Source organism: Microcaecilia unicolor, chromosome 12, assembly GCF_901765095.1.
Source record: "Microcaecilia unicolor chromosome 12, aMicUni1.1, whole genome shotgun sequence".
Classification (NCBI taxonomy): Eukaryota; Metazoa; Chordata; class Amphibia; order Gymnophiona; family Siphonopidae; genus Microcaecilia; species Microcaecilia unicolor.
In genome coordinates this window covers 936442-961474 of record NC_044042.1, presented here as the reverse complement: position 1 = coordinate 961474, position 25033 = coordinate 936442, and the positions used below count along the sequence as shown (strand labels likewise).

At 44.8% G+C, this 25033-nt stretch overlaps 1 protein-coding gene across 1 annotated transcript in view; it reads left to right on the top strand.

Annotated features, from left to right (window-relative positions):
- Nucleotides 1-382: 382 nt before the first annotated feature.
- AMPD2 (adenosine monophosphate deaminase 2) overlaps nt 383-25033 on the top strand; it is a 75091-nt gene continuing 50440 nt past the window's right edge. Inside the window, exons 1-6 of the mRNA XM_030220528.1 lie at nt 383-506; nt 4354-4484; nt 5294-5424; nt 9938-10006; nt 15754-15865; nt 21225-21411. Coding sequence (XP_030076388.1) covers nt 434-506; nt 4354-4484; nt 5294-5424; nt 9938-10006; nt 15754-15865; nt 21225-21411 — 703 coding nt within the window. The 5' untranslated portion in view covers nt 383-433. The remainder of the gene's footprint in view (nt 507-4353; nt 4485-5293; nt 5425-9937; nt 10007-15753; nt 15866-21224; nt 21412-25033) is intronic.

Genomic DNA, 25033 nt, shown 5'->3' with positions numbered 1-25033 from the left:
CCACCAATGCAGTCTCTCTCCTCTTCTTGCATATCCTGTGCTTTTCTCTTCCCCCAATGCTGTCTTTTTCTCTGCCCCCTTCCTCCTCAGATATTCTCTTTCTTTCTGTCCCCCCCCCCCCTCACAATGCTGTCTCTCTCCTCGGATATTCTGTTTCTTTCTCTCTGACGCCCCCCCCCCCATCCATGCTCGCTGTCTCCTCTTCCTCCTTGTTATTTTGGGTTCCCCCCCCATGCTATCTCTCCCTCCTCCTCCTCGCAGATTCTTTTTCTCTCTCGCCCCCTCCCCCTGCTCCTCCTCCTCCCCGGATGCTCTCTCCCCTCCTCCTCAGTAGCTGTGGCCGGGGACTTTGGTACGGCTCTGGTTGCTGATTAGTGGGGAGGAGTCGGAGTCTCCCGAGCTGTTCAGCTTCCTCCAGCGGAGTAGCTGCGCCATGTCAGCGGCCACCGCTCCCGGCAAACACCCGCTGAGGAAACGGGGGAGCCTTCAGCCCTCCGCCCGGTCCGGTGAGTGTCTCTACTCTCCCCCCCCCCTCCTCCTCCCGGACGATGAGTCCATCTCCGGCCCGGTGAGAGTCTCCCCCGGTACATCGATCTCCTTCCCAGGAAGCATCTATCACTCCCCTCCCCAGCCGAAGAGTCCATCTCCTCCTCTCCCTCCCCCCACTCCAAGCCGGTGAGTGCATTGCGTAGTCCAGGGGTTTCTTGCTCAATACTAGGCGCTGCTCCAGCATCCTCCGCACCTCCCAGTCCCACTTTCTGTTCCTTCCAAGATGCTCTCAGATGGGTGACAGCAGCAGGACATGGAGAAGATGCAGAAGACTGACCAGTGCGGCGGGAGGGGGTTCATCGATCTCCTTTGCATTCTTTCCCCTGTCAGCAGGCAGGACAGTGGGGGGTCTAGGCGACCCCTGACTCTGCTGCCAATGGATTTTGGCCCTGATTCTGAGCTTCTGACTAGGATCTAGTGGGCAGATTTTCATGAATATTGTCATTCCCCCCTACACATCAGCAGTTGGTAGAGTCCAAGCCCTACTCTCTTCAGACTTCTGGAGGGGGGTTTGCTTTTCCAGTTTCCCATCAGGTGGAAGCTGGAGCAGTGCTGGACTATGGGAGGCTTCCCTCAGGTGTTCATGCACCTATATTCAGCCTTTCTGGAAATTAAGCTATACCCCCTCCTGTTTCTCCCTTGCTGTCGTATTAGCCTACTAAGGCTGGCCCAGTGGCAGGAAGAGGAAAAACCTAAGCAGAACTGTACAAACCAACAGTGTCCACCACTGCAGGGCAAGAGATAGCACAGAAAAAGTGAGTCACTGCACAACAGCAGAGTTGCTCTTACAGGGTGTCATTTCAGGACCAGGAGGAAGATATATACAGCATTTTACTGCAGGACATGATGAGTATGGGCACAGTGTCACTGTTGGACAAGAGAGAGTGCTGATGTAGTCTGTTACTGATAGACAGGAGAGAGCGCTGATGCAGTCTGTTACTGATAGACAGGAGAGAGTTCTGATGCAGTCTGTTACTGGTAGACAGGAGAGAGTTCTGATGCAGTCTGTTACTGGTAGACAGGAGAGAGCGCTGATGCAGTCTGTTACTGATAGGAGAGAGCGCTGATGCAGTCTGTTACTGATAGACAGGAGAGAGCGCTGATGCAGTCTGTTACTGGTAGACAGGAGAGAGCGCTGATGCAGTCTGTTACTGATAGACAGGAGAGAGCGCTGATGTAGTCTGTTACTGATAGACAGGAGAGAGCGCTGATGCAGTCTGTTACTGATAGACAGGAGAGAGTTCTGATGCAGTCTGTTACTGGTAGACAGGAGAGAGTTCTGATGCAGTCTGTTACTGGTAGACAGGAGAGAGCGCTGATGCAGTCTGTTACTGATAGGAGAGAGCGCTGATGCAGTCTGTTACTGATAGACAGGAGAGAGCGCTGATGCAGTCTGTTACTGATAGACAGGAGAGAGCGCTGATGCAGTCTGTTACTGGTAGACAGGAGAGAGCGCTGATGCAGTCTGTTACTGATAGACAGGAGAGAGCGCTGATGCAGTCTGTTACTGATATACAGGAGAGAGCGCTGATGCAGTCTGTTACTGGTAGACAGGAGAGAGTGCTGATGCAGTCTGTTACTGATAGACAGGAGAGAGCGCTGATGCAGTCTGTTACTGGTAGACAGGAGAGAGCGCTGATGCAGTCTGTTACTGATAGACAGGAGAGAGCGCTGATGTAGTCTGTTACTGATAGACAGGAGAGAGCGCTGATGCAGTCTGTTACTGATAGACAGGAGAGAGCGCTGATGTAGTCTGTTACTGATAGACAGGAGAGAGCGCTGATGCAGTCTGTTACTGATAGGAGAGAGCGCTGATGCAGTCTGTTACTGGTAGAGAGGAGAGAGCGCTGATGCGGTCTGTTACTGATAGACAGGAGAGAGCGCTGATGTAGTCTGTTACTGATAGACAGGAGAGAGCGCTGATGCAGTCTGTTACTGATAGACAGGAGAGAGCGCTGATGCAGTCTGTTACTGATAGGAGAGAGCGCTGATGCAGTCTGTTACTGGTAGAGAGGAGAGAGCGCTGATGCGGTCTGTTACAGGTAGACAGGAGAGAGCGCTGATGCAGTCTGTTACTGATAGGAGAGAGCGCTGATGCAGTCTGTTACAGGTAGACAGGAGAGAGCGCTGATGCAGTCTGTTACTGATAGGAGAGAGCGCTGATGCAGTCTGTTACTGATAGACAGGAGAGAGCGCTGATGCAGTCTGTTACTGGTATACAGGAGAGAGTGCTGATGCAGTCTGTTACTGATAGGAGAGAGCGCTGATGCGGTCTGTTACTGGTAGACAGGAGAGAGCGCTGATGCAGTCTGTTACTGGTAGACAGGAGAGAGCGCTGATGCAGTCTGTTACTGGTATACAGGAGAGAGCGCTGATGCAGTCTGTTACTGATAGGAGAGAGCGCTGATGTGGTCTGTTACTGATAGACAGGAGAGAGCGCTGATGCAGTCTGTTACTGATAGGAGAGAGCGCTGATGCGGTCTGTTACTGGTAGACAGGAGAGAGCGCTGATGCGGTCTGTTACAGGTAGACAGGAGAGAGCGCTGATGCAGTCTGTTACTGATAGGAGAGAGCGCTGATGCAGTCTGTTACAGGTAGACAGGAGAGAGCACTGATGCAGTCTGTTACTGATAGGAGAGAGCGCTGATGCAGTCTGTTACAGGTAGACAGGAGAGAGCGCTGATGCAGTCTGTTACTGATAGGAGAGAGTGCTGATGCAGTCTGTTACAGGTAGACAGGAGAGAGCGCTGATGCAGTCTGTTACTGATAGGAGAGAGCGCTGATGCAGTCTGTTACTGATAGGAGAGAGTGCTGATGTGGTCTGTTACTGATAGACAGGAGAGAGCGCTGATGCAGTCTGTTACTGATAGGAGAGAGCGCTGATGCAGTCTGTTACTGATAGGAGAGAGTGCTGATGTGGTCTGTTACTGATAGACAGGAGAGAGCGCTGATGCAGTGTGTAACTGCTGCACAGGAGATTCAGTGATGGAAGAGCTGCACTGAGGGGAGGGCTATTTTCAGTTTAGCTAAGTATAATACTTTTTGCATAAATGGCCTCATTTTTCGTAAAAGAGAGTCTTGGAAGGAGTAAGTTGCATCGCTCAGTGAGAGGAAAGCCTTGTTTTCTACGTCACTTTCTCTTTACCTTTCATATGTGAAGTGGTACCAGATACATTCAGTGAGCTCAGCAGATCCCTCCTTTCAGTACCCTTCTCCACCACCGCCAACTCTAGGCTCCGCCCTTTCTGCCTCGCCACACCCCATGCTTGGAACAAACTCCCTGAGCCCATACGCCAGGCCCCCTCCCTACCCATCTTCAAATCATTGCTCAAAGCCCACCTCTTCAATGTCGCTTTCGGCACCTAATCACAACACCTCTACTCAGGAAATCTAGACTATCCCAACTTGACATTTCGTCCTTAGATTGTAAGCTCTTCTGAGCAGGGACCGTCCTTAGTTATTAATTTGTACAGCGCTGCGTAACCCTAGTAGCGCTCTAGAAATGTTAAGTAGTAATAGTAGTAGCTCAGCAGATCCTGCAACTGACTCAGTTTTCCTTTTGTATGCGCTGAAGTATGTCATGTGCAGTTTGTTTGCACTTCAGAGCAGAGCTGCAGTAACTGTTTCTGGAAAATAAAATGCACATTTTAGATATGCTGAAGTTTGGGGGTTACAGGTTTCCTTTTGTGACCTGTGAGCATTTAGTGACAGTAACTAGGTTTTGGAGAAATGCGTTGTCTTGCTGTGCACAGATCACCCTCCTTTTCCCTCTCCGACTGATGCTACTAAATGATATATTCACAGATGTGCGTGTCAGTCTGGGACCTCACCCGCTGAAGTCTGCAAAGTCTCTTCCAGGAACTTCCCACAGTCTGAAACATTTTCCTCTCGACCTGCGAACATCCATGGATGGCAAATACAAAGAGATTGCAGAGGTAAGTGTGAAACAGTCTCCCCACAGAACAGGGGGACAGTACAGGCAGCAGTAGTGCAAGAAACACACAGTTTCACCACAGAACAGAAGTGGAGAAGTGGCCTAGTGGTTAGAGCACTGGTCTTGCAATCCAGAGGTGGCCGGTTCAAATCCCCGCTGCTGCTCCTTGTGATCTTGGGCAAGTCACTTAACCCTCTGGGACAGAGAAATATCCAGAGTACCTGAATGTAACTCACCTTGAGCTACTACTGAAAAAGGTGTGAGCAAAATCTAAATAAATAAATAAATAGCACAGGCAGCAGCAGTGCAAGAAACACAAGGTCTCACCACAGCATAGGCATATCACAGGCAGCAGCAGTGCAAGAAATGCACAGTCTCCCCAGAGAACAGGCATATCACAGGCAGCAGCAGTGCAAGAAACACACGCTCTCCCCACAGAACAGGCATATCACAGGCAGCAGCAGTGCAAGAAATGCACAGTCTCCCCAGAGAACAGGCATATCACAGGCAGCAGCAGTGCAAGAAACGCACGCTCTCCCCACAGCATAGGCATATCACAGGCAGCAGCAGTGCAAGAAACACACGGTCTCACCACAGGATGCACACAGTACAGGCAGGTGGAGTATAAGTTTAACAAGAAAAAGGCACCTATGCTTTACCGATGTAAGCTGTTGTCTACTGGGGACTTATTTTAGACTTGAAGCCTCTGTGTTGGAGGTTCCTTGGGTGCTGTGTAATGATGCCAGCAGGACCGGAGTGAGCCCACAGGTTCAGCTGATTTAGTCTGCATTTGTGTTTTGCTTTCTCCAGGAACTGTTCTGTCGCTCATTGGCAGAAAGCGAGATGCGCAGTGCTCCGTACGAGTTCCCAGAGGAGAGTCCTATTGAGAAGCTGGAGGAGCGACAGCATCGCCTGGAGCGACAGATAAGCCAGGAAGTGAAGTAAGAGAGAAGCTTCCTTATTTGCCCTGCTGTTCTCATTCTAAGTGCCCAAGCACACCGTGGCTTCTTCCCGAATCGCAGACATAGTCATATAATACTGCATATTGCAGTACGATGGGTCAAAGCACAGCTAGGCAGCCAGGTTTCTTTCCCAAACCAGTCCCGGGGACCCTATAGTCAGTCAAGTTTTTAGATTATCCACAATGAGCATGCATGAAACAAATGTGCATATATTGTCCTTGGTCATAAATATTGATTGTGGATATCCTGAAAACCTGGCTTCAGAGACCCCAGGCCGGATTTGGGAAGTATCAGATGGAGGAGCTGAGCAGGTTGATGGATGCTTGTCTTCCAAAGATCTAGAGTCACCTGTTTTGGTCACTTTCCTTTCTTTTTCAGGATGTCCCCTCCCCCTCATTACCTGCACTGTTTAATGTGTCCTTCCCCCTTCCTTTTCATCTACCTACTTTGTGACCTGTAATACTTTCTGTAATGAGCTGTGTGCTCCAGTCTCCACTGGCTTTGTGAGATATAACATCTCTGCACCCCTGTATTCCATGACGGAGGGTCACCCCCCCGCCTCCCACACACGTGTGATCAGCATACATCCTAGCAGATGCACTGCAGACCCCTTCTCCCCCCTGTTGCATGATCTTTTGACCTGACCTGGCCCTACTTGCTCCCTGAGGTGTGATCAGCCTTCAAACACAGTTAAGAAAGCTTCAGACAACACAGAATATAGCTGTGTATCTAATTTTTTCTTTGAGAAAATCAGATAAAATCTTGAGTTGCTTTGTAAAACTACATTGGTTATCGATAGAGGCCAGGGTCTTGTTTAAGTTCACTTGCTTTTTATTTAAAACTAGGAAAAAATGCCCGTTTCTGAGCGGATTGAAACGGGCGCTAGCAAGGGGCCCCCTCCCTCCGTCCCTTGAAGCTACTTGCCTTGTTCGCTGTGGGCCGTTTCTGCCCTCGAGTGTCAATAGCTCCGCCCTCGACGTCATGACGTTTTGACGCGAGGGCGGTGCAGACACTCCAGGGCACACCGGATATCTCGGGCGCCTCAACTTCCGTGGAGGCTTCAAAACGTTGGGGTTGCCTTTTATATATATAGATTTTAGATGGAGTTGTTCCGATTTCTATGTTGGATAATTTTCAGTTCATGTTGTTGTTCAGGTCTCAGAGAACCGTTAATAATTGTCCTTTTAGCTTTCCTTCTGCCAAAGATCGTAAGAGATTAAAAATCCATGAATTTCTGTTGGCATATCAGGCCTCAAAATTTTGGGAAGAATTCTTAATATGCTTTTTTTATTTATGACATTTGTATCCCACATTATCCCAAACAAGTTTGGCTTAAGACAGCTATAATGAAAATGCAAAACAATAATAGGTAAAAACATCCAAGCAATTAGATGATGCGTTTTGAAATACTCAAGTGTTTACTCAATCTGACTCCTACGCTTTATTTAGGAGGCATCTTAAAACGTTTCCTTTTTCAGAAGTTTGTTCTGCCTAAATTAGAGTAATTTGATTGATATTTAGCTTACTTTCCTGGGAGATTGTCCTGGTTACTTCATTGTTATGGTATGTTGAACTCATTTCAGGTACGTAGTTTGAGCCTTCCTAAGGAGAGCAGACAGCCTGGAGTAGTTCTCAAAAAAAAAAAAAAAAAAAAAGACATTTCAGGAGCAAAGTTTGACGTTTTAATCATACTTGATACAGTGCTGCTATGGCAAAGGTTAAAAATGAAATTCACCTTCAGACAGGGCAGAATAAAACAGGGGAAAGGGGAATTTTCTTTATTTATTTGTTTGTGACATTTATATCCCACATTATCCCAAACAAGTTTGAATTCAATGTGGCTTATAATAAGTACAGGATACACAACAAAGAATAATGCATAAGAAAGTAATTTGTTGTAAGAATCCAATTTTTCAATACAGTGTCATAAACATACTGGGATAGTTATGGATGTTTAACATTTAGAATGAATTGCATATTGATCCTGAGAAAACATGGAGAAGGGCTACAGCACTAGGAAGTCATGCAAAAAACATATGAGACAGTCTGTGTTCTCTGGAGCGTACAGTCTGCTCAAGACACGGACAGGAAGGGGCCTATGGGGTACCTCAGCCAGATCCCTGGGGGCTTGAAAAGGATGTTAGCCATAGGAGCCGACTCTGTGGGTGCTTGAGCACCCCCAATATAGAGAATATTCATTGAATGTGTCCAGGGAGGGGTTATTTCCACTGGGCTTAGCACCCCCAATAATTTTGAAACGTTGGCTCCTATGATGTTAGCAGAATTAGAAAAGATTGAGGGAAGGGCAAGGATAATGAAAGAGAGGTCGGGGAGAAGAGATGATAGAGTGGGGTGCTAAGTTGCTTAACAGATTGACAACAGATTATGGTGTGAAATTTGTTGCCAGAAGATACAGCCAGGATTAGTAGTCCAGTTGAATTTAAGAGCAAGTTTGGATAAGTTCTGTTGAGAGGCAGGTGGATTTGTGGAAAAGACACCCCGTTGGGATGTGCTGGGTACTTCCACACTTCCTGGATCACTGCTCTCACTTCTGTTAAATATGCATCAAACATACCTGCCAAGTTTCTCACATTCAGCAGAAGACTGCCGCTTTGGCGGGTCATCTCCCGTACTCCCCCCAAAGCGGGAAAGTCTCCTGCTGAGATCCAGTACTACTGCCACCACTGCGTCTCTCTTGAGCAGCTGCAGCAAAAGAAGAAAAACAAGCGCGGGGCCGCAGCAGCCTTCAGGCATGCGCTGTCGGCTCTGTCAGTCCTCTGCCCTCGGAACGGAAAATTGACGTCAGCAGGGGCAGAGGACGGCAGAGTTGACAGCGCATGCCTGAAGGCTGCTACGGCCCCATGCTTGTTTTTCTTCTTTTGCCGGTGCTGCTGCTGCTGCAACATAGGGAGGGAGAGAGGAAACATAGGATACTGGGTGGAAAGGGTAGGGGAAGGGGGAAAGGGTGTCCAGAGGGAGGCAGGAGGTGATGAATGGAGAGAGCAGAGGGAAGAAAAAGAAAGAAGAGAGGACGCTGGAAGGTACAGGGAGAGAGAGATGGGGAGAGAAGGAAGGGACATGGAAAAGGACAGGGGAGAGACAAGCTGCTGGAAGGGAAGCAAAGGGGAGACCCTGGCTGGTCAGATGGAGAGAGAAAGGAGAAATGCTGGATGAAAGGGAGAGAAACAGGAAAAGGAGAGGGCAGAAAGAGAGAAGACGCTGGATGGAAAAGGGGTACAGAGAGAGAGATGAGTGGAAAGATGGGGAGAGAAAGAGGGGTCGTGGAAAAGGGCAGGAGAGAGAGAGAGAAAAACGGGGAGAAACTGGGGAAGACCCTAGCTGGTCAGACGGAGAAATGCTGGATGAAAGGAGGGAGAGAGAGGGAAGGAGGAGACAGAAAGAGGGAAGACGCTGGATGGAAGGGTAGGGAGAGAAAAAGGAAAGACACTGGAAGGATGGGGAGAGAGAGAGAGGACATGCTGAATGGAAAAGGGTACAGAGCGAGAACTGTCTAGAAGGAAGGGGAGATAGAGGGAGACAATGCATGGAAGGATGAGGAGAGAAAGAGGAGACGCTGGATGGAAAGATGCAGAGAGAAAGAGGAGATGCTGGATGGAAAGGGGGAGAGGATAGAGTTACTGAAAGACTGGAGAATAAGAGGAAGGGACATGGGGAGAACAAAAGTGAGGAAAATATGAAAACCTTATGTAGATGAAGTAAAAAGAGGGAAATTAAAGACTGGATAGTAAGAATGAATTAAATCTGGATAGAGAGAGAAAGGCAGAAAAATAAATTGAAGAAAACAAAGAAAAAGGAGAGAAAACCCTGGCAACAGAGTTAAGAGAAAACAAAGGAAAGAAGAATCAAGAGACTGGGACCAACACAATTAGAAAAAGTAAATGGTCAGACAACAAAGGTACAGAAAATAATTTTATTTTTAATTTAGGATAAAGCAGGGCTTTTTTTGAGGGGGTACTTGGGGGTACTGAGTACCGGCACCTTTTCCATTGTCTGCTAAAACTGACCCATGGTCCCCAAGTTTTAATGAAAGATCTCAGGCTCTACAAACTAATTCTGCCTTGTCATAGATTCTGGGTCTCTCAGTGATCACCCCATTCCTGAAGTGTGATCTGGCATTTAAGTACTGGCATCTTTTTTGCTAGAAAAAAACGCACTGGGATAAAGTAATGTAGTTGTGTCAATAAAGGTTAATACATGCAAATAAAACACAAAATAGAAAATAAGGTGATACCTTAACTGATTTTAAAACATTTTTGATTAGCCTTCAGAGACCAGCACTTCCTTCCTCAGGTCAGGAGAAGATACTATAACAGCATCATACTGTCCTGACCTGAGGCAGGAGGTTTTGGCTTCTGAAAGCTAATAAAAAAGGGTATTAGGCTATTAAATAAAATATTTTCTGAAATGGTCATCTGTTTTTTTTTCTGTCTCCTGCCTTTGCTCTGCTTTTATTCCTGTTTCTTCTCCTCAGGTTAGAGCCGGACATTTTGCTCAGAGCCAGACAGGACTTCCTGAAAGTTGACAGTGCTGCTGACCTGGAGTGAGTTCTCTGCTTTATGTCAGCCTGTTCCCCTTCCCGCTCTCCCAAAACTCTCTGTCTGATCGCTTATCTGGGTTTCTGGGAGTACTGACAACGCTTGGTGAATGTACCCTGTTAGGTGTGTCTGGATTGGGGAAGGCATGTGTGCTGAGACCTCTTAAGGCAGTGGTATTAATTTCAAGCTCTCGAAGGCCTTATTGAGCCTGGTTTTTGGGAAATTCGTAGTCAGATGTGCCTGCATTCTATCTCCATTGTGTGCAAACCAATCTTATATATGTATTTATTAGTAGTATTCTAAAGATCCAACCCATTTCAACCCTCACTGGCTGTCAGAAGGAGTTTCTCTGGATTGAAAGTTGGGGGAGGATGGCTGCTTTCAGGACATGGCATTAGTGAATTCTTGATTTTGTGTGTATGTGTGCATCTTGCATCTTTCTGGACAAAAGAGGGAGTGGGAAACAGATCTCAGCTCTTTGGAAAGAAATCATGCGACACTCAAGAGTTGAGAAAACACGTGTTTATTGATGATAAAAGACCCAACACAGCAGTGCCTACCTCAGGAGTCTCGTGACACGAGTGTGACGTAAATATTGTGGACTGGCGCTTCAGTTCGCCTATGGAGGAAATGATAAACTGGTCCAGAATATCCGAATGAACATGATGTCAACAACAAAGTTTTCTTTATGATCAGCTGCGTTTCTGACAGCGTGTTCATTCGGATATTTCTCAAAACTTCTTGGGCGTCCCATTGTTTCTTTCCCACTCCATTCATACCATTCTTGTGTTCTTCCACATCTGTGGTGGACTTTTGCTGCTTGCAGCTTGCTGGGACATTAATTCCTGCACAGTCTCCATGTTTCTTGGGTTTGCTTCCGTTTCTAATCGAGTTTGGACGTGGCAGAAAGATCATTTTGACTCCTCTTCATGTTTTCACTCTCACTTATTTTACCTTATGCATTTCTCAGATACTGCCACAGTAGCTAAAATGTGTCTGTTGTAGGCAGGTCACAATTTGAGTTTAGAAGCACCAATAACAGTAGAATAACAGAAACTTTAAATTCACAAATCACAGAGACAAAAGTTTGCCTCCTCCCCACCCACTGAAGGCCTCGCCAACATCGTACCAGAGGCAATGTGAGCAGTGCGGCAGCACTAAGCACAACATCTCCCAGCTCGCTCGCTCGCTCCTCTCATTGGTGGTGGTGAAATGGTCTTGGTAGGGTTGGGGGGTGGGGGGAATTGTACAGGGTAGAGTCCTGGGCCTCGCTTCCCCCATGTTCTGTTCTCTTGCTTTCAAAGGGGCTACAATCTCACCCCAGACTTATGGGTCCCATTGTTCCTTATCAAACATGACTTTGGCTGTATCTGTGCCATCCTTTATCTACGTATACACAAAAAACTGACCACCTGTGGCTTAAAGCACCAAATTCATGTTATGCAAGTACAGCATAGGAATGTGCCGTAGCAATTGACAGCAGAGAAAAGTTGGTTTCTTGGTGACTTTGTAGTAGGAGAAGCTGGTACAGGGGGCCTGTCGAGAAAAGTGAAGGTGATGAATGGAAGATGTAACTAGTGTAGGCTTGTCCAACCTTTTCCTATCAGGAACCACATTTATATTTTTTAACATTCGGAAGGCCAAACACATACCGTCCTATTTTGCTGCATATGTTATCAAATAGTGGCACAATGACGGTGCATCGTCCCGTCCCCATTTTACTCAGTCTTTCTCTTTGTTCATTTAACCCTCCCAAGCCTTCACCCAATTTCTTTTTCCTCACCTGGTTTCAGCTGCAGAAGGAACAGTGGAATTCCTGCTTCCCCACTAGGAGTGGCCTAGTGGTTAGGGTGGTGGACTAGTTCGATTCCCACTTCAGGCACAGCTCCTTGTGACTCTGGGCAAGTCACTTAACCCTCCATTGCCCCAGGTACAAATAAGTACCTGTATACAATATGTAAGCCGCATTGAGCCTGCGATGAGTGGGAAAGCGCGGGGTACAAAAATAAATTAAAAAAAAACCAACTTGACTCTCTTCAAGCTTTAGCCTTGTTGTGCTGGAAGTTTGGGGTGGTCTTGTGGTGTCAATTCTTACGAGACTTGAAACTGCAAGATCAACCCAAACTTCCGGCACTGCACGACTCATACTTACAGAGAACTGAGTTGCAGTGGGGAAGTAGAATCCCGTTGTAAGTACTACAAGAATCGTTAAACTTCTGAGGGCCTGAAAAAAGCACTTGGTGGGCCGGGTTCTGGTCCGTGGGCCATATGTTGGACAAGCCTGAGCTAGTGCATATAAGTTGGTCCCATATTTCAGAGGCATTTAAAGAGCAGGGTTATTAACATAAAGCACGTCCTCTGTTCAGCAGCAGCTCCTTAGGTGATGTGCTCATGTGATCACATTTCTTCATCTTCATCACAAGTTTTTCTGCTGTATTTTGCAGTAGTTATTGCTGCTTTAACTTGGTTCCAGACAAGCCCTGATGCAGTGAATTGCAGTAGTCGGTGTGAGTTAACTCTATTGAGTGAGAAGTCATTAGTAAACATTTCCTACCTAGATGTAATCTTGGACTCTCTAGCTGCCGCAAGGCACTTCAATCCAGTTTTCCTAGACCAGAAATCAGCTGATTTATAGCTACCTGGGAAATGTTTTTAAGGTTATGTTTCAGCTGGCCACCTAATGGAAACAGCTATTCCGGGTTAGATAACAGGCACAATTGGTTAGATCAGTGGTTTCCAAACCAGTCGGGTTTTCAAGATATCTGCAGTGAATATTCGTGGGAGAGATTTGCATTTACTTCCACTGCATGCAAAATTTTCTCATGCATATTCATTGTGGATGTCCTGAAAACATGACTGGCTGGGGGGTCCCCCAAGCCAGGTTTGGGAACCACTGGTCTAGATACCATCAATGTAGAGGTAATCCCAAACCCCTGAATCAGAGGAACTGTTGGGGCCAAATAAATGTTAAATAGCAGAGGTGATAGGGTTAAACATTGTGGTGCCTGAAACTAAATAGACTAGGGGGGAGGGGGGTGAACAGCTATTACCCCCACTTAAATCTTTGGACACATTGATCAAATATGATGCTACCTATATCAGCAGCAGTGCAGCTCCCCCAGTATCCAACAAACTGCACAATAAGGCTGCAAGATTGTCCACACCATCAGCCATTGAGAGATTTAACATTCCTGCCATTTGTCTGCTCTCATTTAAATTGTATCCAACAGAGTTGACCACACTGATTGGAATAAAATCTTTCAATTGATCAAACACTATTCTATCAATTACTTTGCCCAAAAAGAGTAGAAGTGATATTGGCCAATTTTTCTTTGCAACAGAAGAGTCTCTAATGCCCCCTTTCAAAATTAGTCATCCAAGAGCTTCCTTCATTGGCTCGTGAAACCCTCCCTGATCTAAAGAAAGGTTAATGATGGGCACTAATCATGAACTCAAGGTTCCGCCTGAATTTGTAACAAAGCTTGAGGGGATAGGACCCAAAATGGAAACCCAAAACCTTCTGAACACCCACCTCATTGACCTTTGCAAACATTTTGAACTTTTCGTGAGTTGTAAGACTATCCTGAGCAATTTCAGTTGATGTTTCTGCCTATGGCGTTCCTTTGATCCCTACACACTTTGCAGACTGCACAGCTCTGTCCTTAATATCTCCCTCCCAACCACTCCTGTTTCTGCCACATTTAGTCATTCAGTCAATGTCCACCCTACGCCCAGGGAATGCAAGCACCATCTTCTGATACTGGTTGCTTGTCAGACTATTTCTTAAGTACGCCATTCTCAGTGATCGATTCAGTCTTAGACGCATTGCTAATTAAACACCCTCAATTCTGTCCTCAGAGTGTTGTGAAAACTCATCAACTCATTTATTCTTTCTCTGTCACTAACTACCAGGAGACTTAGCCAATTCATGCTCAACTTTATATAGATAGCTGCCATTTCTATCCTGCCAGAGATGGATGTCGTCTTGGCTTGAAAAATTGCCCTTTTATACAACCTGGCTGACTGATGAAGTGTTCGATATTGAATTCTAGCTTAGGTTTCTGTCCCTTCTGTATTAATGGCCCAAATTTCTGTTTCAGTACCTTAAGGCCTTCTTGAAAGCCTGCCCCTCCCACATAATTTTTTCTGGGGTTCACAGGTCATACACCTCTCTTTTGGATGCCTACCACTGTCTGACTGACTCCTCTAGTTCGAGTCCCATAAATTCCACCTCACTATTATCTAGGTCATTCCACTTGCATTTGCTTCAGTTCATGTAAAAAGAATACGGGTGCTTTTTATGTCTGTGCTAAGAAGATTTTGAAAATGAACTTGCAGTGCAGCAGAGAGTTTGACAATCATCCCTTTATTGCTACATTTTCTGACAAATTTCCTTGTAATGAGCTTTGTAAATGTTCTAGCTTTGCCAATCATCTGTTTCCTTCCTATTTTTCTTTTCCTCTCTCCTGTATTCTTCTTTCTCCATTTCTCTTACCCTCTTTCTCATTTTGTTTTTCCTATTTACAATTTCATAATGTACACCTTCAATATAGAGCCCAGAGTGAGTTACAAAAATAACATATTTTTTTCTCTCTCTTCTTATCACTTTCTCACTCTAATTTCCCTTCTCTCAGTTTGTCTTCTCACTCTTTCCCCCTCTTAATTGCTTTCTCTTCCATTCTTTTTCTGTCTCTTGCTCTTTCTTTTGCTCTGTCTCCCCTTCATCCTCTCTCCCTCTGTTTCTCTGTCTTCTCTCCTCTCTTCGCTCTATATAAGAACATAAGAATAGCCCTACTGGGTCAGACCAATGGTCCATCTAGCCCAGTATCCTGCTTCCAACAGTGGCCAATCCAGGTCACAAGTAGCTGACAGAAACCCAAATAGTAGTAACATTTCATGCAACCAATCCCAGGGCAAGCAGCTACTTCCCCATGTCCGTCTCAGTAGCAGACTATGGACTTTTCCTCCAGGAACTTGTCTAAATCTTTTTTTTAAGCCCACATACGCTAACTGCTGTTACTCCGTTCTGTGGCAAAATCTCTTTTGTCTATCCCCTTCTCCTCTACTGCTAATTCCAGACTCCGTTCCTTTTATCTCGCTGCACCTCACGCCTGGAATAGACTTCCCAAGCCTGTATGTCTAGCCCCGTCTTTGGCCGTTTTCAAATCCAGTCTAAAAGCCCACCTCTTTAACGCTGCGCTTGACTCCTAACCACCACTCACTTGCCCTGTACCCTTTTATTCCCACCTCTTTAATTCCCTTACCTCTTAGTTGTTCTGTCTGTCTGTCCTATTTAGATTGTGAGCTCTTTGAGCAGGGACTGTCTTTTCATGTATTGTGTACAGTGCTGCATATGCCTTTTAGCGCTATAGAACTGATAAGTAGTAGTAGTAGTACCTCATCCTCTGGCAGCGAGTTCCAGAGCTTAACTATTCTTTGAGTGAAAAAATATTTCCTTCTATTTGTTTTAAAAGTATTTCCATGTAACTTCGAGTGTCCCCTGATCTTTCGTACTTTGTGAAAGAGTGAAAAATCGATTCACTTTCCCGTTCTACACCACTCAGGATTTTATAGACCTCCACCATCCCCCTCAGCCGTCTTTTTTCCAAGCTGAAGAGCCCTAACCTCTTTAGCCTTTCCTCATACAGAAGGAGTCCCATCCCCTTTATCATTTGGTCGCTCTTCTTTTCTGCTATATCTTTTTTGAGATGTATCTCTGGGTTTATCTGTTTGTGTCTCCCAATTTTTACAGAGTGTACAAAGAAGAGAATGAAGAACTGGCTGAGCATTTTGTGAAGGAGCGAGATGCTCCACTGGAGCAGGAGTTCCAGAGAGTCACTATTTCTGGGGAGGAGAAGTGTGGGGTGAGTTTCTGATATTCTGTCTCCTAATCCTTTTGGTCTTTTACTTCAGATTCGTATCTGTTGCCTTTATCAAGAAAAACAGTATAGAAAAGTGTTAAATAGAAAATCACTTGTACTGTCACAAATGAAGGAACAGGAACTCACTCAGAAAGACTTGCTCATGTTCACACACACACACTCGTGCGCACAAAACCTCACACATGCACATTGCGCACACACAGATACACATGCTCACATACACATGCAAACATAGGAGCCAACTTTTCAAAATGATTGGGGGTGCTGAATTTTTTTTTTTTTTACAGGTGGTGCATTCCCCCCCTCTCCTCCTCCCCCTAACTCTGAGTTCAAGGCCCCCCTCCCTCCCTCTCCTCCGCTTTTGTGCCCGCATTCTAGTGTCTAACTTCTTTAGCCACTGCTTCCAAATTTCCCCAGTCATCCATGAATTTGCGTTAGCCTCGTATGACAAAAGAAGTCGCTTAACATTCTTGAAGCAACGGGGCTGTTTGCTCTTTCCAATGACGAGTGGTTCCAACTTCTCACTCCCATCCATATTGCAGCAAAGGAGGATCGTCAGTCAGTCCTTCGACGTTTTACCTCCTGTAGTTTTGGCTTGTTTGAATGCAAGTGTTCCATCAGGAATTGCTCGCCAGTAGAGACCGTTTTCGTCAGTATTGAAAATGTCATGAGGTGCAAACTCATTCAAGATGGTAGGAAGAACTGAAACAACCCAATTTTCAGCACCAAAGTCATCAGCGTCTTGTTTTTCACCATGCTGTTTCTTGAATTTTATGTTGTTCCTCTCCTTCCATCTTTCCAACCATCCAACAGTGGCTTTGAATTCAGTTAGTCCAAGACTTTCAGCTAGCTGATTAGCTTTCTCCATAAGCAGTGGACCACTGACAGGAAACTGTCTGCTCCTGACTTGAGAAAACCACCAAAGAAGAGCATCTTCTACATCCTCAGCTTTTCTCGCCCATTTATGTTTCCTGTGTGGATTTGTATTGTTTAGCCAGTCTTCCAGAAGATGATCTTTCTGCTTCAAGATACGTGAAATTTGACTGGGATTGACACCGTATTCTTTAGCAATAGATGCTTGACTTCGTTTTCTAATTTTTTAAGAACTTCTGTTCGTTCAGCCAGTGTTAAAGTCTTACAGTTGCGCGACGACTCTGACTCCAGTGTACACTCTAACAACATTCTTTCGCTTATTCTGCCTGTGGCAGTTAAAGGGGCGGTATTCCGTGCGCGCGCTTATGCAGAGTCTTTCCTGCAGAGGAGCAGTCTTAAACCATGCATATAAGCGAATCTTGCACTTATCAGTTGTGCGCTAAACCGAAGTTTGTCCCCATAGAAATTGATGGAGCCAAAAACAGGACAGAAGTATGGCATGCAGTTAAACAGAGCATGCGCTTATCCGACGTGCACTTAAATGGAGTGCACTGTATAGTCACTTAACCCTCCATTGCCTCAGCTACAAACTTAGATTGTGAGCCCTCCTGGGACAGAGAAATATCCAGAGTACCTGAATGTAACTCACCTTGACCTACTACTGAAAAGTTGGGAGCAAAATCTAAATAAATAAAGAAAGATTCTAGAATTCTAAAGAAAAACAAGATTCCATGCAGAACCCCAAAGAGTAACAAGATTCTTTGGGGTGGAGGAGTGGCCTAGTGGTTAGAGCACTGGTCTTGCAATCCAGAGGTGGCCAGCTTAAATCCCACTGCTGCTCCTTGTGATCTTGGGCAAGTCACTTAACCCTCCATTGCCTCAGGTACAAACTTAGATTGTGAGCCCTCCTGGGACAGAGAAATATCCAGAGTACCTGAATGTAACTCACCTTGAGCTACTACTGAAAAAGGTGTGAGCCAAATCTAAATAAATAATAATAATAATAATATAAAGTATTGAATATTAAGTAAAATTAGTTTATCTTGTTGGACAGACTGGGTGGACCATACAGGTCTTTATCTGTCGTCACTTACATTGCATTAAAACTACTGATGTCATACACGCCTTAAAACAGCTTACATAGCTAAACTCTGGCCATAGTCTGTGTAACTGTCTTCTCGTGCACGATTGTCTTCACAAGGGGTTTAGAACTTTAAGTTAAGTCTTTTTTATTATAAGTTAAAATTTTTTCATTATAAGTTATTTTGGATCCAGTATTCCTGTGAAGATTTTAGCAAGAAAAGAACTGAGTAAAGGGTTTTTTATGCCGATGAAGAAAGTTGACCCATGTTGTTTGCTCCTTATCTCCCATTATACTGGGTTGAGGGTTGGGCACAGAAGCTTTTTCCCTTTCTCATTATTATGGTCTTGCACCTCACAGGAATTCATTAGTATAGCAAGTGTGGGAGGGGTCACAGTTTTCACCACAAGTGTAACAGATAAGTGGGATATGGTCCTGTCGTCCTCTCTGCAGTGCACTGAACCTACCACTAGACTACTCCAGGGACCTTCCTGCTGTAATAGAAATGGCTATAACATCTGAAGCTGTCTTAGATGCTGGTATATATTTCTTTTATTCACATCTTTGGGTGGGAGAGGGTCAGTGACCACTGGGGGAGTAAGGGGGGGGGAATCATCCCTGATTCCCTCCAGTTGTCATCTGATCATTTAGGGACCTTTAGTGCCTTATTCATTCTAAAAATAGGTCTAGACCAAAACAGTGACGTTGTAGCTCTAGATGTTTTTGTTTTGTTCCGTTATGGCTGTAAAACATCCAAGTGTTAGGAGCACCTGAAGCCCACCCTAATCCCACCCCAATACATCCCTCACACACACCCTTGTGGTTTGGACGCACGGCACACAAATTGCATAGATAAACATCTGCAAACAGGTTTAGAAAATACCGATTTGTATGTTTTGAGAAGAAATTTTGGATGTTTTTCTCTCTCGAAAATGAGTCCCATAGGTTACTAAGTCTAGGTGCTTTGAAAATGAACACCTACTTGTCTTAGTCCTGAAACCTTTCCCGACAAGCTAAAATAACTTATCAGATCGCTCACGTTGACTCTTTATAATGATCCCAACTGATTCAGATACTCAGACAACTGTTACTTTTTAGCTAATCCAACCCCCCTAATCGGTACATGCCTACCCCCCCCCCCCCCCCCCCCACCTTAGAGCTCTGTTTTACAACTTCAATATACAACTACAAGCTTTGTGTTGAAGACCTTCCCATACAGGGAACCAGGTTTGCTGGAACATTCTCCACGCTCCAGGAGAAGCCTCTAATGCATCCAAGCTCTGCGGTTTCAGTGACTGAAATATCTAATTTCTCCATAAAGTTAAAGAAGCCTCCTGTTTCCTCCAGACAATAAATTTCCTGGCAGAAGGAAGGCTTTTTTGCAATAAAGAATTAGTCCCTTTTTTTAAGCCTAATGACAGAAAATTGGAAAACAGTCATATCTCCGCCCATAAAGATATCTTCCTCCATAGCACTATATGTAAATAGTCCATTATTCTTTTCCAGAAGATTTGTATCTTTTCACATGTCAAAAACATATGTGATAAAGTTGCCAGTGAAACTTGACACTATGTGCAGCCTTGACCATAAAAGCTTGATATGGAGAAATAAACATCCAGAGTAAAAATTTGTACTGTTGCTCCTGCAGGAAAAGCGAGCGAGTAAAGAATTTAATATTTTTCCTTAAGATACGGAGTCCATTCCCTGTCACCTGTTCGGTAGGTGTTAGCTCTCTGTTCCGTGCCATTACCAGTGTATCATAGTCCTACTTAGGTCCCAGACTGGCCAAACTGGTTTGATAAAAAGGTAAACTGGCCTTGGTCTGTCTGGCAAGAATAAAAGTTTCTAGAACAGTGTCGGCCTTATCCTCACTCAAGGTTCCTCCATCAACTAATAAATATAATGGCTGACTTGTTTATAAGCAAACCAATTCCTTGATTGTAAAAACTTTTCATCTGATACAGCTGCTAAAGATTTTATTTTGCTTAGTTCTGTAACCAGACCTTTCACATAACATTGTCTGTGTCCGTAACATTGCTTCAAATATAGTTAAGTGGCATCTTCACTTCCCCACAAGCTTAGTAACACGGTTGATTGTGGTGAAACGTTTATCTTCTCGCAGAGCCCTTTCTTCTAGATTTCAGTAATGGCCGCCTTTTAGTGGAGAATATTCTATGAGGTCTCTTAACATGTAAATGACAGAATAAGGGGCCCTTTTACAAAGGCATAGTAGACTTAACGAGGGCCTACAGTGCGCTACAAGGGCAGTACTGCGGAATGCGCTGAGGCGTCAGGTAGTTTCCCGCTCAACGTGCGCTAATCCCATGCTGGAAAATATCCACTGCAGCATTTTTATGTCTATGCTAATTGGGTAGCGTGGGTACCTGATTAGCACGAGAGTAGCACAAGAGTCCCTTACCACTTCCTAAATAGCTGGCAGTATTGGCCATGTGCCAATGGGGAAATTAGCTCGTGAGGTGGCCATTTTACCGCCACGTGTGGGGAAACCCACGTGCTAACACCAACGCCAACAATTTTTTAGTGCGGCTTAGTAAAAGGATCCTTTAATACACTGGTACTGTTCAAGCTGAAAAGGAGTAAAATACTGAGTCCCCTTTATCCAGTCTACCAGATGTCTCAGGCTACATTACATTTTGGTGAATTAGGGAGAGCCAGGCCACCCTGTCCCAGGGGCCTCTGACAGGTTTTTAATGTTTCTTTATTTCTCCTGTTTATGACCATTTTAAGTGTATAATAACAGTTTGCTGCAAATTAATTAATGGCTATTTATGGCTAATATATTAATGAATTTAATCTCCCATGCAGAAGTGGTCTCTGGTCAGGTAGGGCCTTGGTAAAAACTAGCGTGTCTGGTCCTGTGGAATCAAAATTTCCAGGTCTGAAAATTAAAAGCTTATGTATGTTTCAATTGTAACTTTCATTTTTAATGTTGATATAAGCTTGATATTTTAGTTTTTTCTGTACATTTTTGGGTCTGTAAAATGACCCCGGATCGTCTTTGATTCCACATAGGCCTAGAGCTACAGGTCAGAGAAAAGCCACAAACTATTCATTAACCAATTGAATAAAAAAAAACCAAAGTATTATTGAACTATCAACAAAACAGCCTAAGATTTTAAAATATAACCAATGTGTTAATCCAATTTACCCCATTCTTGCACCTACTTAAAATGTCTTACCTACATGGAATATGGTTGTACCACACAAAGATATCAAGTCCTTCACCCTTTATCCCTTTTTTACTGGGTACGTTTACCTAGTTTTACCGAACAGCCTCAATTTTACTTTTACTTTCTAAAAACTAGGTTGATGACTCTCCAACACATTAATGGCAGAGGGTGACTTTTCTCATGCTTCCTTCGATAGGTCCCTTTCACAGACCTTTGTGATGCTGCGAAGAGTGTGGTGAAGGCTCTGTTTATACGAAAGAAGTATATGACGCTGTCCTTTCAAAGCTTCTGCAAAACCACCTGCCGATTCTTGCAAGATGTCTCAGAAAATCCCCTGGAGACACAGGGATGTGATGAAGTACTGGAAACCTCTGTATCTGCAGGTGAGCATGAGGAGAAGGGAAATTGCAGCTCAAGTAACTGAGAAGCATTTACAACCCCAGGGTTTTAGGTGGGGGGGGGAGCCATGAGGTGCTAGAGACCCAAACCCCCATAGATCTAGGGTGTGGTATGAGCTGTGAGGCAGTGGAGACCACTGTAGCTGCAGGCAAGTCTGCCTAATGGTTGACTAGTGAGTTCCTTCAGCCGCAACGTCTGGGGGGGTGGCGATGAGCAGAAGAAGGGGTCCTGACAGCCAGGGCAAACTGAAAGAACCCATCAGCTCATGCTTTTAACTGCAGAGAGGATGGATAGTTTTTAACTAACCTAAGTAAGGGCTTCTTTTATCAAGCTGCGGTAAAAGGACCCCTGCGGTAGTCTTGGCACGCGGATTTGCCCCTTTGTACTTCAGCGGGTAAAAGGCCTTTTTAAAAAAGAAAGAAAAGGAAGTGGCCACGTGGTAAGATTCACATTCCCATTTTTCATTGCGGACTGTGGGCAGCACCACGTTGTTGACATTTTTTTCAACTTGAGAGATCATGAAGCATAACTGTATACGTCAAGTTGATGACCCCTGATGAAGGCTGTTTAGCCGAAACACGGACCGTGTAGGGTCCCAATAAACTTTCGTTTGGTGCTTCTACCGTGGTTTCAGAAGTGGTCATTTTTGGTTTCTTGGCATCTTCCACCTTTGTGAGTTCTTTGTCGTGTGGTAAGTTAACCACTTCCCGTCTGGCCCTTTCCCAGGGAAGCTCTTAACATCTATTTAGGAGGCGGTAGGGGCTTCCACGCTAACCCAGTGATAACCGGGCAGTTCCCGCCGGATAAGCCCCCGGAGTCAAAAATTGAAAAATATATTTGAAGCACCAGAAATGCGCGTGGTGAGGGCAGGTAATATCACCAGTCTCCGGCGGTAATGCCAGATCACCGAGCAGCAAGCCACACTTTAGTAAATGGTCCCTAAATGTCTTTGGAAATTGCCCTCATGAATGGCCCCTATAAGACGTTAAAAGAAGATACGTGTTTTGCAAAGACCACGTAGACCGTGTGCTTATGTACCTTCATAAAACAGGTTTTAAGAACCAGCTCCACTACTGCCCAGTCCCCTCACACCTTTTCTGTGTGCACGCAGTCTCTGCGGATACGTGTATAGTTTAGAAGCTTATGTGCATATCTTCAACTTCATCGCACTTCCATACTGTCGAAGTACCGTGAGGCTGCCCCTAGAGGTCGCAGTGACAGGTCAGAGAGAAAGAAGGGAGGAGAATTAATGGAGAAATAATTACCTTTATCAAAGCCTAGGCGCCAAATGTAGACCGGAAAGAATATGTTACTGCATAACAGCAGATAATCTGTTGAAATTTGTGAAAGGAGAAATCATTATAGGAGAGGATTGTAATGTGATTTTAGACTCTGTCCTAGACCACAGCTCTGGGTGCGCTGGGCAGATAAGAGGCATCGTTAAAGAAGGTGTTTAACCTGGTAGAGATTTGCTAGTTGCAGCATCAAGAACAAAGAAACTATTGTTTTTACTTGAATACGTCTCACTTGAGGATGATATCCTGTTAATGAGTAGGAATTTGCTTCATAAAATTAGGTAGTCAACGGTGGTGACATACCTTACTCTGCTCACTCACCAGGGTGGATAGATATAAGGGGATTTGGTGGGGAGCAGGAAGTGCTAGATTGGAAAAGTAATGCTTCTCTTTGGAGGGATGAAGACATATAAGAACATAAGAGTAGCCATACTGGGTCAGACCAGTGGTCCATCTAACTCAGTATCCTGTTCACAACAGTGACCAATCTAGGTCACAACTATCTGGCAGAAACCCAAACTGTGGCAACATCCCATGCTACCAATCCCAGGGCAAGTAGTTCCTTCCCCATGTGGAGGAGTGGCCTAGTGGTTAGAGCACCAGAGGTGGCCGGTTCAAATCCCACTGCTGCTCCTTGTGATCTTGGGCAAGTCACTTAACCCTCCATTGCCTCAGGTACAAACTTAGATTGTGAGCCCTCCTGGGACAGAGAAATATCCAGAGTACCTGAATGTAACTCCTGAATGTAACTCACCTTGAGCTACTACTGAAAAAGGTGTGAGCAAAAAAAAAAAAATATATATATATATATATATATATAAAATAAATAAATAAATAAATAAAAAAAATGTCTGGCTCAATAGCAGACTATGGGCTTTTCCTCCAGGAACTTGTCCAAACCTTTTTTAAACCCAGATACACTAAGGAGTGGCCTAGTGGTTAGGGTGGTGTACTCTCATCCTGGGGAACTGAGTTCGATTCCCACTTCAGGCACAGGCAGCAACTTGTGACTCTGGGCAAGTCACTTAACCCTCCATTGCCCTATGTAAGCCGCATTGAGCCTGCCATGAGTGGGAAAGCGCAGGGTACAAATGTAACAAAAACAAAAAAAACACTGTTACCACATTCTCCAGGAAAGAGTTCCAGAGCTTAACTATTCTTTGAGTGAAAAAATATTTCCTCCTCTTTTTTAAAGTATTTCCATGTAACTTCCTTGAGCTGTTACTACAGGATATTAACAATACTTAGAGATGGATGATAATCGGGAAGTGGGGATGGGCATGTTACAGCTTGCTCTTAGTGGTGGTTCGGGGGATGGGCTTTTATTAAATGGGTGGCAAGGAAGAAGGGAGTTCGAATGGAGGTTTGACATATCAGGCAGACTGGATGGACCGCACAGGTCTTTTTCTGCCGCCATCTACTATGTTACTATGTTAGGAGAAGGGAGCAAAGTGGGAAAGTGAGCATAAAATTCCATCTTAGAGGATTGAAAACAGAAGAAAGAAACTTTAGGTATGATGAAACTTAAAACAGAAATTCTTTGATTTAGTTATTTGTTAGGGGCCCTTCCACTAAAACAGGGTAAAATGCAGTTATTATGGCTTAACGTGGGGTTTTACTGTGTGGTAGCTGCAAATGTAATACAGCACCTAGCCGGGGTGTTCCCATTATTTTTTTAATGCAGGTCATGTCACGTATTGTCTTCTTGATGCATGTCCTATTTATCTAATGAAGTTGGCACCTGACCTTTCCATTAGTTGTCTAACCTTTCTTTAATGCTGTTTCAAGGCTTATTCCTTACAGGCAAAGAAAAAATAATTCTCGTGCCTGTTCCTAAGAACCAGGGGCGTATCTGCGTGGGGCCACAGGGGCCTGGGCCCCCGCAGATTTCGCCTTGGACCCCCCTACTGCCGCCGTGGGTACCTTTGCCGAGGTCCGCTTCCTCCTGCCGCTGCGAGGTTTTTTAAGTTCATCGGGATTCGTCCTCCGTCACTCTGTGCTGCTGTTCAAAGAAGCTGCTAGCTGAATGCAGTTTTCGGACTGAGTCTGACGTCGCTGCTGCACGTTGTACATGAGTCTGACGTCCTGCACGTACAAGGGTTTTTAATTGTAATATGTCAACTTTGGGAATTTTGCATCTCTGATACCTTACATTTCATTTTCTATTTCTATGTTAGGTTTTCTATATAGGTCTGAAATGTGTTTACTGGAGCTCTGAAGAGGTTCCCCTCCCCCTCTGCCTTGGAGTAATGGTGTTATTGGGGCCCATTCAACTACCGAATGTGCCATTTTATCACCAGTTCACCCAGAG